The sequence below is a fragment of the Trichechus manatus genome, unplaced genomic scaffold (genome assembly GCF_000243295.1).
Source record: "Trichechus manatus latirostris isolate Lorelei unplaced genomic scaffold, TriManLat1.0 scaffold00004, whole genome shotgun sequence".
Lineage (NCBI taxonomy): Eukaryota > Metazoa > Chordata > Mammalia > Sirenia > Trichechidae > Trichechus > Trichechus manatus.
The window spans coordinates 23,676,954-23,703,036 of record NW_004443940.1 but is presented as its reverse complement, the minus strand read 5'-3'; the positions used below and the strand labels follow the sequence as shown (position 1 = coordinate 23,703,036).

At 35.7% G+C, this 26,083-nt stretch overlaps 1 protein-coding gene across 2 annotated transcripts in view; it reads left to right on the top strand.

Moving 5' to 3' along the window:
* The first annotated feature begins 613 nt into the window (after positions 1–613).
* The window catches only part of GCC2 (GRIP and coiled-coil domain containing 2), a 49,356-nt gene continuing 23,886 nt past the window's right edge, over positions 614–26,083 (top strand). The window contains exons 1-9 of one of the 2 annotated variants that reach the window (XM_023733754.1): positions 614–899; positions 1,784–4,255; positions 5,027–5,099; positions 12,399–12,499; positions 12,605–12,703; positions 20,303–20,422; positions 20,846–21,010; positions 21,315–21,419; positions 22,105–22,267. In XM_023733754.1, coding sequence (XP_023589522.1) covers positions 882–899; positions 1,784–4,255; positions 5,027–5,099; positions 12,399–12,499; positions 12,605–12,703; positions 20,303–20,422; positions 20,846–21,010; positions 21,315–21,419; positions 22,105–22,267 — 3,316 coding nt within the window. In that variant the 5' untranslated portion in view covers positions 614–881. Of the gene's footprint in view, positions 900–1,046; positions 4,256–5,026; positions 5,100–12,398; positions 12,500–12,604; positions 12,704–20,302; positions 20,423–20,845; positions 21,011–21,314; positions 21,420–22,104; positions 22,268–26,083 lie in introns of those variants that run through there. The other variant, XM_023733750.1, reaches the window with a different exon arrangement.

Sequence of the window (26,083 nt, the reverse complement as noted above, 5' to 3'; positions counted from 1 at the left end):
CTTTGTTGGACAATTTTTAGCCACTGCTTTGATTTCTTAAATAGTTATAGTATTATGCTTTTAATAGTTTTTCTTGAGTCAATAAAGCTATAATTTGCTAGGAATTTTTATCCATTTGATTTGTTTTTAGTATTATTGGCAATTAGTTGTTCATAATATTCTCTTTAACATTTTAATCTTTGATATATATGTAGTTGTGTCCCCTCTTTATTCATAGTATTTCTTATGACTTCTGTCTTCTCTTGATAGTGTTGGTTGAGGTTGTCTATTTTATTAGCTTTTCAAAGAACTGACTTTTGGCGTGTTGAACTGTTATTTCACTAACTTCCTCTCCCTTTCAATTTCTGCAGAGAATAAATCTGTGTCTGAGGGAGAAGGGACATTGGTTATTTTTTGCCTATTCGCATAGCCACTCCCTACACAGGTTGTCGACCAGTCCCCACTTTTTGAGACCCACACATTACACCTCCTCAGCGATACCTGGTGCCTCCAATTCCTGAGCCTTTAGTTTTCCAAAGAGCCTTTGCCAGCTTCTCATAGGTGTTTTCTCTGTGCGGGCCCTTAGCTTGTAGCTTTGCTCATCTAAGTCAGTTTCTTCTCTCCATATGCTTTCAGTTTTCCAAAAAATGTGTTGAAATCTCTTATATTCTGATGTCTTTTCTCCTTTTCTCTTTGTTTTTTTGTGTGTTTGTTTTTAAACTTTTTATTCTCATTTTACAGTGGTTTGAAAAAGGTGAGGAGATAATTATACCGTTTTTAACCTCAGGCAAACATATCGTCCTATTCCAAAACAGGCATTGACTGAACATCTGGATGCTATTCTCCTGGAAAAGGCAGAGACGGAGCAACAGTATCTTGCTCTGAAGAAAGAAAATGTTAAAATGAAGCAAGAGGTTGAGGTAAGGAAATATTTTAATATGTTTGTTTCGTTTTACTAACTTATATAAATAGTGGAGCCCTGGTGACACAGTGGTTAAGAGGTTGGCTGCTAACCAAAAGGTCAGCAGTTCAAATCCACCAACCACTCCTTGGAAATCCTATGGGGCAGTTCTACTGTGTCCTGTGTAGGGTCGCTATGAGTTGGAATCGACTCGATGGCAATGGGTTTTTTGATTTAGTATATGAATAGTATAGTCATAAATTTTAGAGATAAGACTTTGAAAAGCATCTACTCCAGTTTTAACATAAATGGGGAAACTCAGAAACTGAAATTTTAAAAGAAAAATAACTGAAATCATCTAACTGCGTAGAGACAGAACTAACATTTACTTATTGTATTGTTAGTCTTTCTTATAGCTGTAACATCACTCTTTAATAAAAAATGAAAAAAGTACTGATTTTATGAAAAAGTACACATTTATATGAATTAATTTCACACATATTCTAAATACCGTTATATGTTCGATTGAAGGATAGTCCTTAAATCATTTTTCCATTTTCTCAGTATGGTTTCGCTTATTAGGTCCAGGCTAAATTTTCTCCAAAAAACCTCTTTGTAATCAATTCAGGAGTTGTTAGTTAAAGCCTTGTGACTTAAGTAACATCGGAGATTTCCCAGCTTTTAGTTATGACTTTGGGCAACAGGTTTTAGTGCTGCTGGTATCTTTTGTCATGCTTATGATAGGAAAGGGTGAAGTAGAATTCTTGGAATCTCACCATCGTGCTTCTCTGTGTTCATTTCTGCTCGTTTCTTTTCTCTCTAGTTAGCCTGTGGCTAATATTTTCTGGTGGCAGAGATTTCTTTTATCTTATTTAAATAATGTATGTATGCTTATTTTTAAAGGATTTTGTAACTAAGGTGGAAGATCTGCACAAGGAGTTTGAACAATCACATAGAAACTACGTGAAAGAAATTGAAAGTTTGAAAAATGAATTGATAGCAGTACATTCTCAGCACAGTGAAGATAAAGAGAGCTTGCAAAAGGAGCTGGAAGAAGCAGTGAAGAAACAATTAGAGCTTTCAGAACAACTTAAATTTCGGAATGACTCTGAAAATAATGTTAGAAAACTGCAAGATGAGATTCAGAAAATCCGGCCAGCCTATGAGGAGCAAATTTTATATCTGCAAAAGCAATTAGAAGCTACCACTAATGAAAAGAAGCAAGAAATTAATAATCTCCACAAAGTCATTGAGGCTAATTCTCAGGATCACCAAAGAGATATTAATAGTTTACAAGAAGAACTTTTGCACTTGAAAGCTATGCACGAGGAAGAGGTAAAGGACTTGATGTGCCGAATTGAAACCTCTGCTAAAGAACATGAAGCAGAAGTAAATATGTTGAATCAGCTAAAGGAGAACTTAGTAAAACAGTGTGAGGCGAAGGAGAAGAACATTCAGGAGAAATATCAATGTGAATTAGAAAACTTGAGGAAAGCCTCAAGTGCAAACCAAGAAAAACAGATATGTTCTGTACTCTTACAAGAAGATGTTGTTGTAGAACAAGCGGCGAATGAAAAAGTCAGACACTTAGAAGATACCTTAAAAGAACTAGAATCACAACATAGTATCTTGAAAGATGAGGTAACTTACATGAATAATCTTAAATTAAAACTGGAAATGGATGCCCAGCATATAAAGGATGAGTTTTTCCATGAGCGGGAAGACTTAGAATTTAAAATTAATGAACTATTACTAGCTAAAGAAGAACAGGGCTGGCTAATTGAAAAATTAAAATCTGAGCTAGAAGATGCAAATAAAAAATTTTGCTGTATTGTAGAACAACATAATAAAGAAATACAAAGTCTTAAGGAACAACATCAAAAAGAAATAGCAGAACTAAATGAGACATTTTTGTCAGGTTCAGAAAAAGAAAAATTAACATTAATGTTTGAAATACAGGGTCTTAAGGAACTATGCGAAAATCTACAGCAAGAAAAGCAAGATGCAATCTTAAATTATGAGAGTTTGCGAGAGATTATGGAAATCTTACAAACAGAACTAGGGGAGTCTGCTGGCAAAATAAGTCAAGAGTTTGAATCACTGAAGCAACAGCAAGCTTCTGATGTTCATGAACTGCAGCAGAAGCTCAGAACTGCTTTTAATGAAAAAGATGCTCTTCTTGAAACTGTGAATTGTCTCCAGGGGGAAAAGAAAAAATTATTATCTCAACAAGAATTAGTACCAGAGCTTGAAAATACCATAAAAAGCCTTCAAGAAAAGAATGAACAGTATTTAATTAGTCTCAGTCAGAGAGATACCATGTTACAAGAATTGGAAGCAAAGATCAGTTCTCTGACTGAGGAAAACGATGGTTTCATAAATAAAATGAAAAATTCTCACGAAGAGATGGATACTCTCCATAAAAAATGTGAAAGGGAGGAAGGATTGATTACAGAACTTACGGAGAGAGTGGAGCAAACTACCCAGTACAACAGCGAACTAAAGCAAAAGGTAAATGAATTAACAGAAGAGCTAGAAAAGACTTTAAAACGAAAGGACCAAAATGACCAAGAACTAGAAAAGCTTATGGTACAAGTTAAAATTCTCTGTCAGGACCAGGAAGCACTGTCATCTAAAGTGAAGTTACTGTATGAGGAAAATAATACACTGAGTTTAGAAAAGAGCCAGTTGAGTAGCGATTTGGAAGCTCTTCTATCTCAAAAAGAAGGGGATGTTCGGCTTAAAGAACAGATTACTGAGTTAGAGAAGAAATTTCAGTTAACAGTTGAAGAGCGAGATACTTGTAGTAGATTGTTTGAAAATGAGCAGCTTCAGAAGTTGTTTGTCAAAACCCAGTTGTACGGTTTTCTTGAACAGATGGGGTTAAAAGTTTCAGAAGATAACGAAGAGCAAGATGTTGTAAATATCCTACAAGTTGTAGGTGAATCCTTAGCAAAAATGAATGAGGAAAAACACAACTTAGTTTCTCAATATGATGAAAGGGTATTAGAGTTAGAAAAAGAGATTAAGTGCGTTCAAGAAGAGCACATAGTTCAGTGTGAGGAACTTAGGTCTTTACTAGAAGACTATGAGCAAGAGAAAGTACTCCTAAAGAAAGAGTTAGAAGAAACCCTGTCAGAAAAAGAGGCCCTCCAGCTGGATCTTCTAGAAATGAAGAATGCTAATGAAAAAACAAGGCTTGAAAACCAGAATCTTCTAATTCAGATTGAAGAAGTATCTCAAAAATTGTTAGAGAGCGAAAATGAAATTCATAATGAAAAATTATTTATAAAGGAACATGAAAACCTAAAATCATTACTAGAACAAAAAGAATCTGAATTGCAAGATGTAAGAGCAGAGCTGGCCTTACTAAAGGTACTATTTAAATTTTATTTGTTAAATTGTCTTTCTAGCATTGATTTGAATAAATTATTAGTTCTATAGTACTTTATATTCATAAAGTATATATACTAATATGTATGTTATATATATTAATATTTGGGGTATATAAATATATTTACAGTTTTTAGCATTTAAGTTCAAATGGCAAATTTCAAAAAAGTACATTCAACATTTTCATTTTGTGTATCCTGTTTATTACATTGGTCATTTTGGGGGTTTTAGATAATTTTAAAATCTTGAACTTACATAAGATTAAATGATTAGGGATTTAAATAATCTGTCCAAATTGTACCAATTAGTTACTAGCAGAAGCTCAACTAAACATGAAAAAACTTGAATTTCAATTGCACGTGCTGTACATACTACCTGTATGTGTAGAAAACTATTGAGTAAAAATGTGGGCTGTAGAGATACTTCCCTTTGGCTAAACTTTTAAGTCTTCTCCAAAACTTGTGAAGTAAAAGTGTGGTAAATTATAATCATCATTTAATCTTTTCCTTATTATATTGTATGTTGCAGTGTGTCAAGTTGTCCATCTTGGCCTTTGATAATGCTGTTTTTTACAGTAAATGCTATATGCATAAGGTTAATATTACCTGGTCTACCAAGGAAAAAAAGACTACCAAAATTGCTTTTTATGTAAATTCTCTTTGATACTGATTGTTCTCATGATTTCCAGTTCATTATGGGTAATGAAGTAAGTTACGTTTTTGTTTGTTTGTTTGTTTTTCCTATAAAATCTAGGATTCCTTAGAGAAATCGTCTTCTGTAAAAAATGATCAAACTTCCTCAGTGAAAGAGCTGGAAGAAAAAATAGGTAACTGGTTTTGCATATGATGTCTCAGTTTTAATATAACTAGTTAGATTCTTGTTACTATTAAAATAGGTTGGGAGATATGCTGGCCAATTAATGAGTTGTTAAAAGCACAATAAACTGATGTCTTTTGCTGATTGCACTATCCTTCCATGTTGGCCAGCTGTTTGCCTTCCCTTTCAAAACTCTCACTTTCTTTTGGTTAGTCCAAACAAAGGAATGGTGTGATATCATTTATAAATGATTCCATTGTTGCATTTGGATTTTTCATTCATTCAGCAAACTTTATTTTGAATGCCAAACTGTTTTTGGCACTGGTAATAGAAAGATATAGACCATGTCCTCCAAGAGCTCAGTGCCTAGGCAAGGCTGTAATTGTAGTAGTTTGTGTTATGGACAAGTTACAGTGCTGGCGATGGAGGAAGGCATGATGGACTGCCTGTTTTGACTTAGGAAATACATCACAGATTAGGTTATACTTGACCTAGGTATTGAAGAACAAGAAATTTGACACAAGAAGAAAGGTATTCTAGCAAGAGGGCATAGCAAGTGCTTTTTTAACGTGTGTGTGTTTGTAAAACATACGTGTGCGTGAACATATATAACATCTAGGGACATGTTAGTAACGTCCCGGCGAAGCAGAAGTCCGGTCCTAAAAGCTCTAGTGTTGTATGCAGAGGGATTTGGACTTTATCCATCCCTTCATTTTTTATAGTAATGTTACAGGATAGCTCTTTCATTCCCATTTAATGATGAGGAAACAAAGACTCTAAAGTGTTACATAATGTGCCAATGATTCAACTTACGCCCAATTAGACTGGGGAGAGGGTGTGATGAAAAGGAGGTTAGAATGAGTCTTAGGTTTCTGGATTAGTGGTTGGAGTTTACTTCTGTCACCCAAATATGAGGAAAACATGTAAAACGATAAAGAGTACAAGTTTTGGAGTCTGGCAGTCCTGAGTTTTAATCCTGGCACACACAACACACTCTTCAATTTGATCAACCCTCTATGGTGTTGATACTACCTTACATCATAGAGCTTTTATGAAAATCAAAGCAGATAGTAAGTACTTAGAGTGATATGTGGTACTTAGTACATATTCAATAAATAACCCATCACTGTCAAGTCGATTCCAACTGATAGCGACCCTATAGGACAGAATACAACTGCCCTGTAGGGTTTCCTAGGGTCTGATCTTTACAGAAGCAGACTGCCACATCTTTCTTCCACGGAGCAGCTGGTGGGTTCAAACCACCAACCTTTCGATTGGCAGCTGAGCACTTACCCACTGCACCACCAAAGCTCCTTATTCAATAAATAACCTGTTGCCGTCAAGTCAATTCCAACTCGTAACAACCCTATAGGACAGAATAGAGCTGCCCCATAAGGTATCCAAGTTGCAGCTGGTAGATTTGAACTGCCGACCCTTTGGTTAGCAGCCAAGCTCTTAACCACTGTACCACCAGGACTCCATTCAGTACATAGTAGCTTAAAAATATGGTTACTGTTTGAGGAGCTCCTATATGCCAGGCACTTTGCCTTGTAGTTTATATTTACATTTATGGGGCTTAGAATAAGCCTGCAAGATAGATAGGTATCTCCATTATATAATTGAAACTTAAAAAAGTTGATTTTGGAAACCAGAATGTAAACTCAAGTCTGCCGTCCAAAACCCGTTGCCGTCGAGTTGATTCCAACTCATAGCAATCCTATAGGACAGAGTAGAACTGCCCCCATAGAGTTTCCAGGGAGCGCGTGGTGGATTTGAACTGCTGACCTTTTGGTTAGCAGCCGTAGCACTTAACCACTATGCCACCAGTTTCCCAAGTCTGCCGTACGAAGATGTAAAAGCTTTATTCATCCTTGTATATACACTCCCTTTTTTTTTTTTTAAGAACCTTGCATAGTGCTTAAGGAGCCTGGTGGCACAGTGGTTAAGCGCTCAGCAATTCTATTCTGTCCTCTAGGGTCGCTATGCATCAGAAACAACTTTGATGGCACACAACAACAGCATGGTACTTAAAGCATAGTTGATATACCCGTGTGGATTAATTCATTCCCAAAGAAGATGAGCTTTTTCTTTTAAGATTTTCAGAACCGAGTAGATAACTGCTCTGAAATACACACAACTGTCTGGGACAGAAAGCGCACCATACGACTTACAGTCTCTAAAAGTTCCGTTTTTCTTCTTTGATGTCTGTCTAGTACTGCTGATCTCAGTAGTAGTTTCCCAGTGGAGAATAGATTTTAGGTAATGGTGTTATGTCTTCAGAATACTTGTAAATTCTACCAGAGATGGACTTATTAAACCATTTCTTAAGTGTCATAAAATAGTTTGTCATCAGACAGTGTAGTTTTCTCCCGATTTGCCGTATTTTACGCAAATAATGCGCAGCTCCTGCGTTTGTTTGCCAGCCGCGCCCTCCCCCTGCGAGGAATTTTTGTAAGCTTGCTATGCTAATTTTTTTAACAGGAACATGTGGAAGAGGATTGGCATGGAGTGCTTGTGAGGGTGCCTTGTGCGGGGAGGGCGCGGCCGGCAGACAAACACAGAAGGCATGCGTTATTTGTGTGAAAATACAGTATTGTCTTCTGTTCAATTATTAACTGTCCCAAACATGATAAACCTTCAATAACTGGCATTAATAATGCTTAAAAAATGCAGGTAAGATTATGATGAAAAACAGTCCTGATATTATGCTTTGCAACTTAGTGACCCGAGCATAATTTTTTAATTATCACAACTAGAAGATACTGAGTTGTAAATGGGAAGTGTGAGTCTTCTGTTCCATTGGAAGTGATATTTTAAATTATATGAATGACAGTACAAATTTTATCACTGCAGGTAGGAAAGAAGTGTATATTTAGTTGACTTTTATGTGGATCTTTCATATTCTAGACAGTTACAGACATAATCTCGAAGATGCTCTCTCTGACTTAAGGAGGAAGTGAATTAACTAGCAGCAAGATCAGAAGGCGTAGGCATTTATGTTGGCCTACATAGAGATCGTGAAATCTATAATTACCTTCACACTGGCATACCCAGTGCGTAGTAGGTGTTTAACAAATATTCGTTGAATGACTGAGTGCAAATTAGGACAAGAGAAGAACGTGTGTTTGCAGTGGCATATTTTGTTGAATGTTGCTTTATTAACAGTAAAGTTTATCATATGCCCTAAGAAGAAGACCCTTTTAAAGATCCTTCGAAATCCATTTTAACAAACATCCTTCTTTGGTTACAAAACAGTAGAATTCAAATACATCAGCTCTTCTAATCCCTGACGTGGGCATGTGCAATCCTAGGAGGAAAGCAAAGATGAGTATGTCAGGTGATATAAAGAACCTAAAAGCATTTTAAGAGTTAATTTACCTAGGTTTGGGGTGCCAGTGGTGAATTTGGCTGTTTCAGTATGTAACTTGCTAAATACATTATGACTCCAATCAACAGTGTTAATTTCGTTTCTTGACTTGATTTAGAGATAATATTTTTATTGTTCGGGTGACAGAGCCCTAACAGAGTTAATTAGAAACATAGTGGGTCGTTATGCTTAATAGCGGAAAGACAGCCTCTGTGTTTTGTTTAATTTCTTGTCTCTCCTTTCTACATATTATAATATCCTAAAAATAAAAACTCAGTTTTTTCTGTTCAAATCACCTTTATCCATCCACGTTTGTTAATTGTCTCCTGTCAAATACTCACTTGGAGAGTGTTATTAGTTAATGTGCCCTCCATCTGTGAATGAAAAGGAATGACTATAGGATTTATCCGGAATAGGAAAGCAAGATTCCTAATCCATCCATCATCTTTATTAGAAGAGATCTGGACAAAAAACATGTTAACATTTTTAAATATTAAATTTTATTTCATAATTCAAGTAATCTTGCTTTTTTTGTTTTTGCTAGAAATAATAAGCAATATCAGTCTTTGAGAAGATCAGTAGAACCATCCAGAACACAGTCTGGCTAGAGTAATTTCAATGAAATGATTTTGAAGTACTTAATAAAATCATATTAGATGATTATTGCTAATAATAAATAATTTAGCAATAATACACTTTTAATAATAGGTATTAGTTAAATTTACTATCTTGTGGTTTTACCTTAACCATTTAAAACAGAGGCCAGCAGATATTTGTGTAAAGGGCCAAGTAGTAAATATTTTAGGTTGTGTGGGCCATATGCTCTGTCACAGCCATTCAGCCCCACCATTGTGGCGCAGAAGTGGCTGTAGGCAGTATGTAAATGAAGGTAATTGTGTTCCAGTAAAACTTTATTTATAGATACCAAAATATAAATTTTATGTGATTTCCACGTCATGAAATAGTATTCTTTTGATTTTTATTTTTTCAGTTATTTAAAAATGTTAAAAATATCAATCTTAGCTCATAGGCTGTACAAAAACAAGTGCGGGCCAGATTTGACCCATTGGCCTTAGTTTGCTGAAGACAAACATTATGGATTAGCAGTCTAGGGGAGAAATGAAATCGCAAAGGTAACAAGACAAAGAAGTTTAGGAGAAAAAATTCTAATCTTTCTTTTTGGAGAGTGACAATTTAATGATACTTGTTCCTCGTTTTGCTTTGTAAAAGAGTCAAATAGTTTCTTGTTAGGAAGAATACTCTTTGTAGTTTTTTATTTTTATTTCTTGGCCAGTTACCAGTTTTGTGTTTTACTGTTTGGACACCTGTACAAATGATAAAAAGAAAAAGTGGTCTGATACCTTTTTTTTTCCAAACAAGTCTAGTGTGAATATTTAGAGCCTTATTATCAGTAAACGTATTTAAGTTAAAACGTTAATTGGGGCATACAATCTAGATCAGAAGTGCAAAAATCAGACATCAAATAAAGGAATAATCACATTTTGGTTTAGTTTTATTCATTAATTCATTCATTCAGTACATATTTATTGTTTACTATGGGCCAGGCACAAATCTAGATGTAGGGGATCAGTAGTAGCCAAGACAAAATTCCCTGCCTTCATGGAGCTTTCGTTCTAGCTGTAAAAGGGAGGAGATAGCAATAAGCAAGATGAAAAATAAAATACATAGTAAGTTAGAGATGAGTGCTAAGAAGAGAAATCGGAGGGAGATGAGTGTTAATTTGGGGGGTTAGGAGGAAGGTGCATTTTAGATAGTGTTGCCACTGAGAAGGAAACATTTAAGACTTGAAAGAAGTGAGGGAGCAAGTAATGCAATAATCTGGGTTAAGAGTTTTCAGGCAGAAAGAACAGCAAGCCTGTATCAGGAGCCTGCATTTTAAGAAAAGCAACAAGGCCAGTAGGGTTGGAATGGAGTGAAAGAGAGGAGGATAAAGAGACAAGGTCAGAGGTAATAGGAGCCCAGATGCTGTAGGGCCTTGTATGCCACTGTAAGGTCTTTGACTACCTATAGGCAAGCTGGGAAGCAATCAGCAGACTAAGCAGAAGAGAGACATGCTGTGACTTAGGTTTTAACGGGATCCTCCTGACTGCTTTGTTAAATATACTACATTGAAAGGAGCAAGAGAAGGAGACCAAGCTAGGAGGCCGTAGTAATCTCCGTGAGAGCTGATCATGGCTTAGATCATGTAGTTGCAGTAGAAGGGATGAAAAGTCAGATTCTAGATGTACATTCAAGGTAATGCCATCAGAACGTACTGAGGAATCTGGTGTGACCTACAAGAAAAATGGAAGCGACAAGAATGACAACATAGTTTTTAGTATAAGCAACTGAAAGAATAGAGATACCATTTACTTACTAAGATGACAGAATGATTAAAGCGGCAAGTTGAAATAGGGGGAGATCAGTAACTCAGTTGTAAATTTAAACATCAGTCCAAGTGGAGATATCAGGTAGCCTGTTGAATATGCAAATCTGGCGTTAAAGGGAGAGAATCAAGCTAAAGATAAAAACAAAATGTAGTTAATTTAGTAGTTGGCATTTAAAGTCGTGAGATTGAGCTCACCAAGGAAGTGAGTGTAGAAAAAAAGATGAGGACCAGAGACTGTTCATCTTGTAAAGACCAGGAAGACAGAAACAACAAAGGAGACTGTGAAGGAGCAACCAGTGAGATGGAAAAATCTGGAGCATAAAATGTCTTGAAAGTGTTTTTGGAAGGAGACAATGTTTAACCATGGCAAATGCTGCCAATGAGTAAATAAGATGATGAGTACTGAAAACTAGCCATTGGATGAAGCAGCACAGAGGTCATTGGAAACTGGACTAGCAGTTTTGGTGAGGTGCTGGAGCCAGAAGCACTGTTGAAATGGATCAGGAAGAAACAGAGAGAAACTTGAGAGTGTATGCAGACAACTCTTCCGTAGAATTTTACTATAAAAGAAGGAACAGATGGACAATATCTAAAGGGGAATTGTGGTTTATGTATTTTATGAGAAATAAAACACCACCTTGTAACATTTTACCAATCCTATCTTGATCTCTCCCTTACCCTTTCTAGCTGCCTCTGCTATTCTGGCCTTATTTTTTTTTCTGACATGTTTGCTTTCTTGCATGTTTAGAGACTGTTAGAAAAAAATCCATGGATAGAAAGAACTTGATACAGAAGACAGGGAGAAAATTGCTGCACTGATGGCTTTGTCGGCGAGAAAATATGGGATGAAATGCAGAAGTGAAGTAGGGTACTTGGCCTTTGCTGCACACACAGTTCACGCCAGACAGAAGGCAGAGTATTTGGGCTAGGTGTAAGTAGATTAAGAGGGACAGAAATTCGGATCATAATCTGAAGTTAAGTAAAGATGTCATCAAGGAAGTAAGGTCAGGAACACTGGAGTTCAGATAGGGAGGTAACTAAACAGGTTAAGGGGAGGATTACATTGGATAGGTGAAATATATTACCGGCTTAGTGATCAAAATGAAGTCCAGCAGCCAAGAGGAAGAGTGTGCCTAGGGAGTGTAAATATTTGACTCTGTCTGATGATGTGTCCTCTACTTCATCCTGATTTCCACATTAACCACCAAAAATCCTAATGCCATCATTGCAAGGAAATCTTAACAGGAAAGAAGTCCTAACATCCTCTCCGATTCCTAGGCACTTGTGAAATGGCTGAAAAAAGTAGGCTGTTGTGCAGGATGGAAAAAAATGAAAAATGTTTACATAGTGTTTGCCTCACTTAGATAATGAATAAGCTCTCACTTTTTAAAAAATTGTTAGTGTTTTTGCTGCTTAGGACTTTTAATTTCAATTTGCAGAGTTTGTGTTCCAAAAAAAAATAATTTTTAGGGCTAAAATAAGAAAATAAGTTGAACATTTTCAATTTTTTCCTTTTGAGTTCATATATAATCCTTTAATTTTCTCATTTTTAGAAAATCTGGAAAAAGAATCCAGAGAAAAAGAGGAGAAAATAAATAAGGTAAAGCTAGTTGCTGTGAAGGCAAAGAAAGAATTTGATTCTAGCAGAAAAGAGGTAAGATGACCTAGCAATGACAGATTCTTGAGTCTTATGTTTTAGAAAATCAAAGGTTTTCTCTTTGTGAAAAAAGCTCTTAACTTTAATCTATATTTAAAATAGGCCCAGACTTTAAGGGAAGAGCTTGAGTCCCTTCGATCAGAAAAGGATCAGTTGTCTGCTTCCATGAGAGATCTCATTCAAGGAGCAGAAAGCTACAAGGTAAAAATAGGTGTTTTAATTATTAACAAGTTATATTTATATTTTCTAAATTAAGAAAATAACTGGAAATGTAAAACTCTACTCCATAAAACAGTCACCTTGTATTTTTAGGAATTTCTCTGCGTGTGTGTGCATACCTGCATACATACGCATGTGGAATAAGGTATATACTTTGAGTACCAAAATTTTAAGTCACTAAGCTATAAATGGTTCCTTTAAGCTGTTTGTTTTTTTAAAGTAAAGTTTAATTTTGGGTTTTTTGTTTTTGTTTTTGTTTTCATGTCTGTAGACTTTATAGAAAGAGCATATGGCACATTCAGTATATTTTCTGTTACAAAGTTTAACAACTGATGAAGTGCAAACCTGTGCAGGCAAATTCATTTTTCTTTTAACCCATTGTAGTAGTAGTAGTAGTATTGTTGTGCTTTACGTGAAAGTTTACAGCTCCAGTTAATTTCTCAAACAAAAATTTATACACATATTGTTATGTGACACTGGGTACAATCGCTATCATGTAACAGCATACTCCCCCTTTCCACCCCAGGTTTCCCGTGTCCAGCCAGCTCCTTTCCCTTCCTGCCTTCTCATCCTGCCTCTGGACAGGAGCCACCCATTTGGTCTCATGTATCTGCCTGAACTAAGAATACTCTTCACAAGTATTATTTTATGTTTTATACCCCAGTCTAATCTTTGTCTGAAGAGTGGGCTTCCGGAATGGTTTTAGTTCTGGGTTAACAGAGCATCCGGGGGCCATGGCTTCAAGGGTTCCTCCCATCTCAGTTAGTGCATTAAGTCTGGTCTTTTTATGAGAATTTGAGTTCTGCACCACATGTCTCCTATTCCGTCAGGGGTTCTCTGTTGTGTTCCGTATCAGGGCCGTCGTTGGTGGTAGCTGAGCACCATCTAGTTCTTCTGGTCTCAGGCTGATGGAGTTTCTGATTTGTATGCCCCTTTTGTCTCTTGGGCTAATACATTCTTCTGTCTTTGATGTTCTTCATTCTCCTTTGTTCCAAGTGGGTTGGGACCAACTGATGCATCTTAGAATGCCGCTCACAAGCTTTTAAGACCCCAGACACCACTCACCAAAATGAGATGTAGAACATTTTCTTAATAAACTTTGTTATGCCAAATGACCTAGATGTCCCCTGAAACCATGGTCCCCAGACTCCTGCCCCTGCTACACTGTCCCTCAGAGTGTTTGATCATGTTCAGGAAACTTCTTAGCTTTTGGTTTAGTCCAGTTGTACTGACTTCCCCTGTATTGTGTGTTGTCCTCCCCTTCACCTAAGATGATTCTTGTCTACTCTCTAGTAGTGAATTCCTGTCTCCTTCCTCCCCTCACTCTTATAATAGTGGTCTCATACACTATTTGTCCTTTTGCAACTAATTTCACTCAGCATAATGCCTTTCAGGTTCATCCATGTTGTGAGATGTTTCACAAATTCATCATTGTTGTTTATTGTTGTGTATTCCATTGTGTGTATGTACCATAATTTGTTTATCCATTTGTCTGTTGATGGGCATCTAGGTTGTTTCTTTTTGCTATCATAAACAGTGCTGCAGTGAACATGGGTGTGCATATATCTATTCGTGTGACAGCTGTTATTTCTCTAGGATATATTCCAAGGAGTGGCATTGCTGAATCATATGGTACTTCTGTTTCTAGCTTTTTAAGGAAGCGCCAAATCGATTTCCGAGTGGTTGTACCATTTTACATTCCCACCAACAGTGTATAAGTGTTTCATTCTCTCCACAGCCTCTCCAGCATTTATTATTTTGTGTTTTTTGGATTAGTGCTAGCCTTGTTGGGGTGAGATGGTATCTCATTTTGGTTTTGATTTGCATTTCTTTAATGGCTAATGAGCATTTCCTCATGTATTTGTTAGCTGCCTGAATGTCTTCTTTGGGGAAGTATCTGTTCATATCCTTTGCCCATTTTTTAATTGGGTCATTTGTCTTTTTGTTGTTGAGGTTTTGCAGTGTCTTGTAGATTTTAGACATATCCTTGATTGGATATGTCATAGGCAAAAATTTTTTCCCAGTCTGTAGACTGTCTTTTTACTCTTTTGGTGAAGTCTTTTGATGAGCATAAGTGTTTGATTTTTAGGGGCTCCCAATTATCTAGTCTCTCTTCTGGTGGTTGTGCATTGTTACTTACGGTTTGTATTGTGTTTATGCCATGTGTTAGGGCTCCTAGCGTGGCCCGTATTTTTTATTCCATGATCTTTATCGTTTTCAATTTGATATTTAGGTCTTTGATCCATTTGGAGTTAGTTTTTGTGCATGGTGTGAGGTATAGGTCTTGTTTCAGTCTTTTCAGATGGATATCCAGCGATGCCAGTACCATTTGTTACAGAGACTGTCTTTTCCCCAATTAACAGACTTTGGGCCTTTGTCAAATATCAGCTGCTCATAGGTGGATGAAGTTATATCTGGATTCTCAGTTCTGTTCCATTGGTCTGTGCATCTATTGTTGTACCGGTACCAGGCTGTTTTGACTACCACAGTGGTATAATAGGTTCAAAAATCAAATAGTGTGAGGCTTCCCACTTTGTTCTTCTTCTTCAGTAGTGCTTTACTTATCTGTGGCCTCTTCCCTTTCCATAGGAAGTTGATAATTTGTTTCTCCAGCTCATTAAAAAATGTCATTGGAATTTGGATCAGGATTGCATTGTATCTGTAGATCATTTTGGGTAGAATTGACATTTTTACAATGCTGAGTCTTCCTGTCCATGAGCAAGGTATGTTTTTCCACTTATGTAGGTCTCTTTTGGTTTCTTGCAGTAGTGTCTTGTAGTTTTCTCTGTATAAGTCTTTCACATCTCTGGTTAGATTTATTCCTAAGTCTGTTATCTTCTTGGGGGTATTGTAGATGGTATTGATTCAGTGATTTCCTCTTTGAAGTTCTCTTTGTTGGTGTAGAGGAATCCAAGTGATTTTTATATGTTTATCTTGTATCTTGATACTTTGCTGAAATCTTCTATTAGTTCCAGTAGTTTTCTTGTGGATTCTTTGGGGTTTTCTGTATATAAGATTATATCATCTGCAAATAGAGATACTTTTACTTCTTCCTTACCAATTTGGATGCCCTTTATTTCTTTTCCTTTGCTAATTGCTCTGGCTAGGACCTCCAGCACAGTGTTGAATAGGAGTGGTGATAAAGGGCATCCTTGTCTGGTTCCTGTTCTCAAGGTGAATGCTATCAGACTCTCTCCATTTAGGATGATGTTGGCTGTTGGCTTTGTATAAATGTCCTTTATTTTGTTGAGGAATTTCCCTTCTATTCCTGTTCTGCTGAGAGTTTTTATCATGAATGGGTGTTGGACTTTGTCTAATGCCTTTCCTGCATCAGTCAGTAAGATAAAGTGGTTCTTGTGTTTTGTTTTATTCATGTGATGGGTTACACTGATTGTTTTTCTAATGTTGAACCATCCCTGTATAGGATACCTGGTATGACTCCCAGTTTGTCATGGTAAATTAGTTTTTTGATATGTTGTTGAATTCTATTGGCTAGAATTTTGTTGAGGATTTTTGCGTCTATGTTCATGAGGGCTGTTGGTCTGTAATTTTCTTTTTTTGTAGTGTCTTTACCTGATTTTGGTATTAATTTTGGGGTTTCTAAACAAAATCAGTAAAAAAAGAATAGCCTTTGTCACTGTTATTAGTTAATATTGTTCTGGCCAAGTGCATAAGCCTGAAGCTTAAGCAAAAGGTCTAGTGGAAAGGTAAGAGCATTATTATTTGGCAATAATATGCTTGTGTACCTAGATAACATGAGAATCTTGTAAAAAATCAGTGTAGCAAAATCAATGAATGCAAGATACAATTATATTCATTTATCCATTCAGGAGATATTTATACAAATACTAGGGAGACATCGTGGCCAACCAGATATACTAAGTTTCTGTCCTCTTAGGACTTAACTTCCAGTGGCAGTAACAGGCAAATAAGTATATGACAGAGTGGCATGTACATATACGTAGTATATAGAAGATGCAAGTACTTCTGTAGTACTTATATGCACTATATTGAAAAATAGAATGAGCAATAATCAAGTGGGATTTGATGGGGAGAAGAAAATCCCATAGTACTTCAAAATAAAATTTTAGGAAGAACTTTAATGAGAAATTTTGGCACTCAATGAAGAAAATGGCAGAACTTATATAGGATGACTGAATATTATTTGAAATATTAGTTCTCAGGTTGATTTACAAGTTCTAAAATAATTTTGTTCAAAATTCTAGGTTTTTTTGGTGGCGAGATCTTGATAATTATGCTACATTTCAAATGGAAGATAAGCTAACAAAATAGCTAAATTTTTTGAAAAACGAAGAGAGAAAAATGACATGTTGGTCTCCCAAACTAAAAATTTTTATCAAGCTAAAATAATTGATATGGTGTATTTCTGATGCAAGAAGCAGTAGAGAGATTAAGGTAACAGAGGAGAGACTTCTTTCTGCATGACAACAAACACTTAGCCAGACTCTACTGTAAGCACTTTTACTTGTCTTAACACATTTAAAATCTGAAAACATCCCCAAGAGCTAAGTGTTTTTTTACCGTCCTCCATTTACAGGTAAGGAGTCTGCCTCACTGAGAAGTTAATGGACTCCTTCAGGGTCACAGAGCAATTAAAGTAACAGCTGGGATTGGAATTCAGGCAGAAACCATACTCCCCCAGTAAGATTTTAAAACGTAGATACCAATGAAGAACGAATTAGAAAACTGTTCGGAAAAAATCTAGTTAGATTTTTACTTCATACCACACACCAAAATGAATTCTGGATGGATTAAAAGTTTTGTCAAAAAAATGAAAGCATTTTTTAAAAACCTAGAAGAAAATACTTCATTATTTAACTGACTTCTGGATACGAAAGACCTTTCTAAACTTAAAAGCAATTTAAGAAATTAGAAAGGAAAAAACTATTAGATTGAACTCTGTAAAACGTAAAATATATATTTGAAAATATGACAGAGGATCTGCATCTTTAATATATAAAGAGATAGTATAAATTTATTTTTTATAAACAATTATTTAAAATTTATATGGATTTATTAGTCGTCTATGAGCCAGTTACAACAAGAGCTGGTTTCTTTATGTTGTAGGAGATCCTGTAATCTAATTTCTTCATTTCCTCCAGAGGTTAACCAGGTATACCAATTTATTTGTTTAAAAAATATAGTTCATGTTAAATGAGAAACTATTTTGTTCTGTAAGCCTTCATCTAAAGTGAGAATAGCAGCACAATTGGAAGAGCGTATCAATGTCACTGAACTGTGCATGTAGAAATTTTTGAAATGGTGTATCTTTGGCTATGTATATTTTCACCAAAAAAAAACAAAAAAGAGAAGGGAGAGGGTTGACATGTTGTGGGGTTGTTAACCAGTGTCATAAAACAATATGTGTACTACTGTTTCATGAGAAACTATTTGTTCTGTAAGCCTTCACCTGAAGTACAATAAAAAAAATAAATAGAAAAAATATATATATATAGTTCATAGTTATAAACTTTTCTCAACCTTTGAACAAACTAAAGATTCCAGTTGTGATAAGGCAACAGGATTTAAAGTAGAATCAAAAAACAAAACAAAACCCGTTGCCGTTGAGTTGATTTCGACTCATAGCAACCCTATAGGACAGAGTAGAACTGCCCTATAGGGTTCTCAAGGAGTGGCGGGGGGATTCAGACTGCTGACTTTTTCATAGTTCTTAACAACTGCGCCACCAGGGCTCCAAGGTTGAATCAGAGGCACTAATATGGTTAAGAATGTTAATTGCTTTTTATAAAAACAAACATAACTATGTCCTCAGGAAGTGTCAGTTTTAAGATTCTGAGTAGTTTTGTGGTTCACTTCTGAATTTGGCTATACGGTTTCTTTTTTCAGTGTCCATATCACGTATAATAATGATTTTATCTTTTTTTTTTTTTAAACATCTGAACTCTGAAGTCCTGAAAGGACAGTAATTTGTAATCATTGATTTGCTTATAAGCCTCAGCATACCCACCAAGGAACACTGACCATTGAATGCTTGGCATTCTTTTTCGTTCCAAGGCTCCCCTTAAAAATAACACTTGATTAAAGTCAGAACTTCCTGTAAGTATCCATTATTTATTAGAGTCAGCCTTGGTATCGCAGTTCAATTTTTGCAACTATTGACAACTATTAGGACCATAAATAAACCAAATTCTAGATTTCCAATTCCTGTCTTCTGCCACTCAAAAGAAATCACTAAATGGGCAGGCCATAAAATCAAAATTCAGATTTTAACACTCAGCCACTAACATAGACAAATAATTGATCATGCATAAATCAGAATTGGAAACAAGATTAGGCTAGGCCAAGAATTAGACATGGTGCACAAGAGCCAAAAAGAGCTGAATTGCTAGACATGTCACTTACTTGGCAGAGGATCCCAGGGAAGGTGAGCCAAGGACTCAGGGGGTCCAGGTCCAGATGAAGTTCACTTTCAGGCTAAACAGTGCCCTTAGTTCTGATGTTAGGAACCAGATGAGGTCTCAGTGGCACTTCCGGAAATAAACTTTCAAAGAAAGCTCAGAAACATTTCATTCGTTATTTCAACTGCAAATTCATTTATATAAAAGAAAAGAGTCAGTGGTTCTTCAGGAACAAAAGCAAAAACAGTATATGTAAGGGAGAGGAGAGAGTAAACAACTACAGGCAGTCTGGAGACAGTGAATCTCAGTTACGCATTTTGGGGGATAAACTTGTTGGTTGGGTGTATAGCAGAAATGTCAGTCTGGGCATTTCTTGGCGTAGGCAAATTAAAAATATCAATGAAAAAAATTTCATTTGTTTTTGGATTCTACAGATAATATTGATAGCTTAGCTGCAAAATGTGAGAGACTATATTTATGTATTTCTTGGAAGAAATAACAGCCAGAGTGCTCCTTGGAAGCAAGGATGGTGAGACTTCCTTTCATGTATTTTGGATATGTTATCAGAAGGGAACAGTCCCTGGAGAAGGACATCATGCTTGGTAAAGTAGAGGTTCAGCGAAAAGGCAGAAGACCCTCATCGAGATGGATTGACACAGTGGCTGCAACAATGGGCTCAAACATAATAATTGTTAGGGTGGTGCAGGACTGGGCAGTGTTTCGTTCTGTTGTACGTAGGGTAGCTATGAGTTGGAACCGACTCAGTGGCACCTAACAACAACAGTATTTATGTATAATGTCTTCCAGAGTTCTTCCATTAGCACCTCTACCTTGTTTAGGCCAGGCCTAGAACATTTCTCTCAGAATTCTTTAGATGGAGTTAGATGTCCAGGTTAAACCTTTCATCCTCATTCCTTCGGTTTTGTTTAAGTTTCAGAAGTTTGTTGTTTTTGTTGGCGATATTGTGATATTTAAAATTTTCTCTTCTTTAATAAATTCTCCCCATACTAAAACTCATCTAAATTATGCTAATTTTATTATTTAATGCCGGTTAGGTATTCTACTGTCAAATGTTGGACTTGAGCAAATACTGTAAACAGGATGGACTCAAATCTTAAATCAGGATGGCTTGGTGATGCCGTCTGACCAGTTGAATGCGTAATTGTATCCTAAAGTTAAGTCCTTTTGTCTTTTATTGAAGAATCTTTTATTAGAATATGATAAGCAGTCAGAGCAATTGGACGTGGAAAAAGAACGTGCCAGCAACTTTGAGCATCATATAGAAGACCTTACAAAGCAATTAAGGAATTCAGTTGCTGAGGTAACTTTAAATTAAGTGAATGTAAACATGAAAATTGTAGTAAGTGAATTTTAATCCCAAATATTTTTGTTTAAAACGTTAAAATTAATATATAATCAGAAACAAAATTTCTTCTTTTTCTTTTCCACTCGAGAGAAAAACTAGCAAACTTCTCATCTTATTACTCCAATCTCAGTTCCTCTGTTGTCATTTTTGCCTTTTCCTCTGTCAGTATTCCTGGCCTCTTATAAGCTTTGCCATATTAATACTGACAATTACAGTTTTTTAAACTAATTCTTGATTTTACAGTGTCATTCTGCAGAATTGATTTGAAGTATTCACCTTTCATACTGTGCTGTTATTCTCATTAATATACTGTTTCATTCTTCTACTCCTGTGTATTTATTCTGCTTATTTACACTAATGAATTATCTGTCATTCTAGCGTGAAAAATTGAATTCTGATAATGAAGATCTTGTGGCTCGTATTGAAACACTGCAGTCTAATGTCAAGTTATTAGAAGTACAGATTTTAGAAGTCCAAAGAGCCAAAGCAATAGCAGACAAAGAATTAGAAGCTGAAAAACTTCAGAAAGAGCAGAAGATGAAGGTAAAAACAGTCCTGTGAGAGTGATTCATTTATATATAAACCCACTGCTGTGGAGTCACATTTGTCAGAATATTATTTAAATGAAAAAAAGATTTACAGAGGAGTAACATTTGTGAATACAGCAGAGTTCATTAATTCATTAATGTATACCAATTATAAATTTTAGAACGCATGCTATGATTTTGGCGTGTGTTTTTTTAAAAAATTTTCAAGCTTTTTCGTTTTTTTAGTATGTCAGATGTGTTTTATAGTACCTTTTTAATGTTGGCTGAGTTTGGGAGGTTGTTTTTATTTTTAATTTTAGGAACATGCCAGTACTGTAAGTGAACTTGAAGAACTTCAGCTACAACTTCAAAAGGAAAAGAAACAGCTTCAGAAAACCATGCAAGAATTAGAGCTGGTTAGAAAGGTAAAATAAAATACCAGAGTCAAAACACCTGTGTCTGACATTCACATCGCTGAAGTATTCTATACATATTGAAAAGCAACATTTCAAAAAGGAAGTTATTTGTGGTATAAAGTAATCATTTATGTGTGAGAATGAGTTAACATAAATTCGTAACCTCAAAAAATTGAAAATTTAACTTATTTCTGTAAGTACCTGTCTTTCCAGAAGAATCTAGTATTAAAAATTATTAGATTTTGGTTTGCCATTTCATTTCTGTACATGACTGTCGTGTACAGAAGATTTAATTAATGTGAAAACTTGACATTTGTATTACACATAAAACTATTTTTTCTCTACTTTTTCAAAGACAAGGCTAAAAAGAAAGATACTGTAAGAGTCACTTAGAATATTAATATTTTATAAATAGTTCCCCCACAGACTAGAACTGCCAATCATGGTTAATGAAAGTTTTAATAAAGTAGAAAGAAACTAAGAAGATTGATTTGACTATTAGAAAATGCTTTATTTTGTGAAATTACAAACTAGAACAAGTATCCAACTTCTACTTACCTCATTAATGTATAGCTATTTCTGTATTACAGAAAAGGATAATTGAAATCTGTTCATTCTTGTGGCATTATTTTAGCATTTTTACGAATGAAAGGAACTGATGTGTCTGTGAATGTTTTATTTCTGATGTGTGTAGGATGCCCAACAAAGCACACTGATGAATATGGAAATAGCTGATTATGAACGTTTGATGAAAGAACTCAATCAAAAGTTAACTAATAAAAACAGCAAGATTGAAGATTTGGAGCAGGAAATAAAAATTCAGAAGCAGAAACAAGAAACCCTACAAGAAGAAATGAGTGAGTGAAACAATTCATTTTAACTTATAATAATTATTTCATCGTAACAGACTAGGGGGGTGGTATGCATTAATTGTTCATTTCACCTGCCTTTGACTACCAACCAGGTCTTTTTAAATTGTTTCTATTCCATTTTATCCATAAAATAATTTCTAACATAAGCATTTAAAGCTACAAATTTCCCTTTAAGCACTTAAGAGCTCAGCTGCTAACCAAAAGGTTGGCAGTTCGAATCTACTAGCCGTTCTTTGGAAACCCTGTGGGGCAGTTCTGCTCTGTCCTGTAGGATCTCTGTGAGTCAGAATCAGCTCAGCCGGCCCCAGGTTTGGTTTTTTGGTTTGGTACCTGCATCTCACAAATTTTGATATATTGTATTTTTTATTTTAATTCAGTCCAAAAATTTCCATTGTGATTTCTTCTTTGACCCATTGGTTATTTTGAAGTGTGTTATTTAACTTCTAAATATTTAAAGGATTATCAGCTACCTTTCTATTAATGATTTCTAGTTTCGTTCATTCCTTTGCAGTTAGAGAACACACACCGTATGATTTCAGTCCTTTTAAATTTATTGAGTCTAGTTTTTTGGACCAGCATATGATTTCTTTTGATTGATTTTCCTCATGTACTCAAAAGAATGTGTTAGAATGAGTTAGTTTTGGATAGCGTCTTCTGGTAATCAATTATATCAAGTCAGTTGACAGTGTTTAAGTTTTCTACATCCTTAATGATTTTCTATATACTTGTTCTGTCAGTTACTGAAAGAGGTGTGTTGAAATCTCCAACCATAATTGTGGATCTGTTTCTCTCTCCAATTTTGTCAGTTTTGCTTCGTGTATTTAGAAACTCACATATCAGCCGCATGCACATTTATGATTGTGTGTTCTCACTGATGTGATCCCTCTATTGTGAAATACCCTTTTTTATCCCTCATAATATTCCTTTTTCTAAAGTCTATTTTGATATTAACATAGCCACTCCAGCTTCCTTTTGACTGTTATTTATGTGGTTTCTTTTCCATCCTTTGGCATTTAACCTATCTAAGTTTATGAATTACAGTGAGTTTCGTTTAGATTGCGTGTTGTTGAGTCCTGCTTTTCTCTCCAAGCTGATGGTCTCTGCTATTTAATGGAGTTCCCAAACCATTTATATCTCATGTAATTATTTATAGGGTTACCTTTAAATCTACCACCTTGCAAATTGTTTGCTGTTTATCTTGTCCTTTGTTTACTCTTTTTTGCCTTCTTTTGAATTATTTTTTATGATTTCATTTTATCTCTTTTATTAGCGTCTTTGTTGTTTCTAGTGGTTGCTTTATGGTTTATAGTGTACATCCTGAACTTACCACCGATTACCTTCAAATACTGTTATCCCCAGTGCATGCAGAGTGAAAGGATTTTTCAGTCGTACACTTTATTTCCCTCCCCTTTTGTCCTATGTATTTTTTCATGTATTTTCTTCTACATGTCATAAACTTTATAATACATTGTTATTTTTGTTTGAAAACAGTGATCTTTTAAAGCATAGGTCAGCAAACTGTGACCCACAAAACAGCTGCCTGTTTCTGTAAATTAAATTTTATTGAAACACAACCATGCCCATTTTTTACAAATGAAATACCAGAGTCAAAACACATTCAAAATACACATTGAAATAAGTACCTGTCTTTCCAGAAGAATCTGGCCTAGAAATTATTAGATTCTTGGCCTTCCTTTTGTTTTTTTTGGTAATATTTTGACTTTCTGTTTCATTTCTATACATGATTGTTGTACGACAGATGAAGATTTAATTAATGTCAGAACTTTAAATTTGTACTACACTTCTATTGTCTGTGGCTACTTTGATGCTTCAACAGCACAGATGGGTAGCTGCGACAGAGACCATACGGCCTGCAAGCCTGAAATATTTATATCTTAAGAACTCGGCTGCTAACCAAAAGGTCTCAGTTCAAATCCACCAGCTTTCTTATCTTAAATGCTTCCTGTTAGCAAACCTATCTTATTGTCCTGTGCAAACTGTGTAATCTGTAGCCCATGTGGAACCACATAGCCGTTTGTATTTCTTTTTTAACATTTATATTTTGCTTTATATTATCTTTAAGGAGCCCTGTACACAGTAGTTAAAGCGCTTGGCTGCTGACCAAAGGGTCAGCGGTTCGAACCCACCAGCTACTCCACGGGAGAAAAGACTTGGTGATCTGCTCCCGTAACAATTACAGCCTAGGAAGCCCTATGGGCAGTTCTCCTCTGTCCTGTAGAGTCACTAAAAGTTAGAATCGACTCAGCAGCACATACACCAACCAATATTATCTTTACTTGTACAGTGTTATTCCCTAATTACATACTGTGTTATTTTAAGTTTAAGAACTTTTATCAAGCTTATCATAACTTCTGGATCACATAAAGGCTTTGTAACTGGTGCTTTATAAAATTCTTTTCAGAATTCTGTAAATAACTACCAGGAAATATTTGATTAGATTTATCATAAAAAGCCTAGTTTAGATATATTCTTACAGTATGCCTGTACCATTGGTGTGAATTTAACTGCATAAAGTTAATCATTCCTTCTGAGGTCCTTTAGCAGCACAGCTATACAGGGCCATATAACTGGTCTAGACTAGTTAGTTTAGCAAACTTTCTGTTAAGGGCCACATAGAAAATGTTTTGGGCTTTGCAGACCGCATAGGGTCTCCGGTATATATTCTTTGTTTGTTTCACAAAAGGCTGTACCAGCTTGACCTGCTACTTGTAGTTGATAACCTCTGGTCTGGACAATGAATCCACCTATCTTTATTTGGTATGTATTTCTCTTTACCACTATTAGTATAAAAATATTTTTAAGAGGTTTCAATTCCTTACTTATTGAACTTTCACTGATAATACAGTCCTACATAAAAACTATTAAACCTGAATTACTGTCACAAAGACAGTCAGATATGTGCCTTTGATGTGATACACCTAGAAATATAGCACCTCTTTTGAGGCATCTTTAAAAAGTAAAGTCCTTATCTTTTAGAGATATAGTAAATATAGTCCTGCCTTATTTTATATACCGAAATGTTTACAGATGAATGGGATTTGCTTCAAAATAATCCACTGGGGGTTCAGGGACTAGTTGAGGAGAGTATAGGTTAGGAGTTGGCAAACATTTTCTGTAAAGTGCCCGGGAGTAAATATTTTAGGCTTGCAGGCCGTACAGTCTCTGTCACAACTACTCCACCATTGTATCGCTAAAGCGGCCATAAAAAAACCAAACCAAACCTGTTGCTGTCAAGTCGATTCCAAGTCATAGCGACCCTATAGGACAGAGTAGAGCTGCCCCATAGAGTTTCCGAGGAGCGCCTGGTGGATTTGAGCTGCCAGCCTTTTGGTTAGCAGCCATAATGCTTAACCACTATGCCACCAGGGTTTCCAAAGCAGCCATAGAAGATATATAAATGAATAAGTGTGGCTTTGTTCCAGTAAAACATTATTTACAAAAATAGGGTCAGATTTGGCCTGTGGGCCAAAGTTTGCCAACCCTTGGTACAAGTGAAATGAGATTGGCCGTGTGTTGGTAATTGTTAAAGCTGTGTGAGGGGTACCTGGGTATTATTATACTGTTGTCAGTACTGTCATATTATGTTTAAAATCTTTCATAATAAAAAGCTGAAACCAGTTTCTTCTAAAGATGAATACAAAGAAAAGGCTTGTGTCCAGAGGTGAAATGGGAAGGCAGAGAGGGTTAGGAGCTTGTTGAATGGACATGGGGAATCAGGGGTGGAAAGGAGGAGTGTGCTGTCACAGCATAGGGAGAGCAATTAGGGTCACATAACAATGT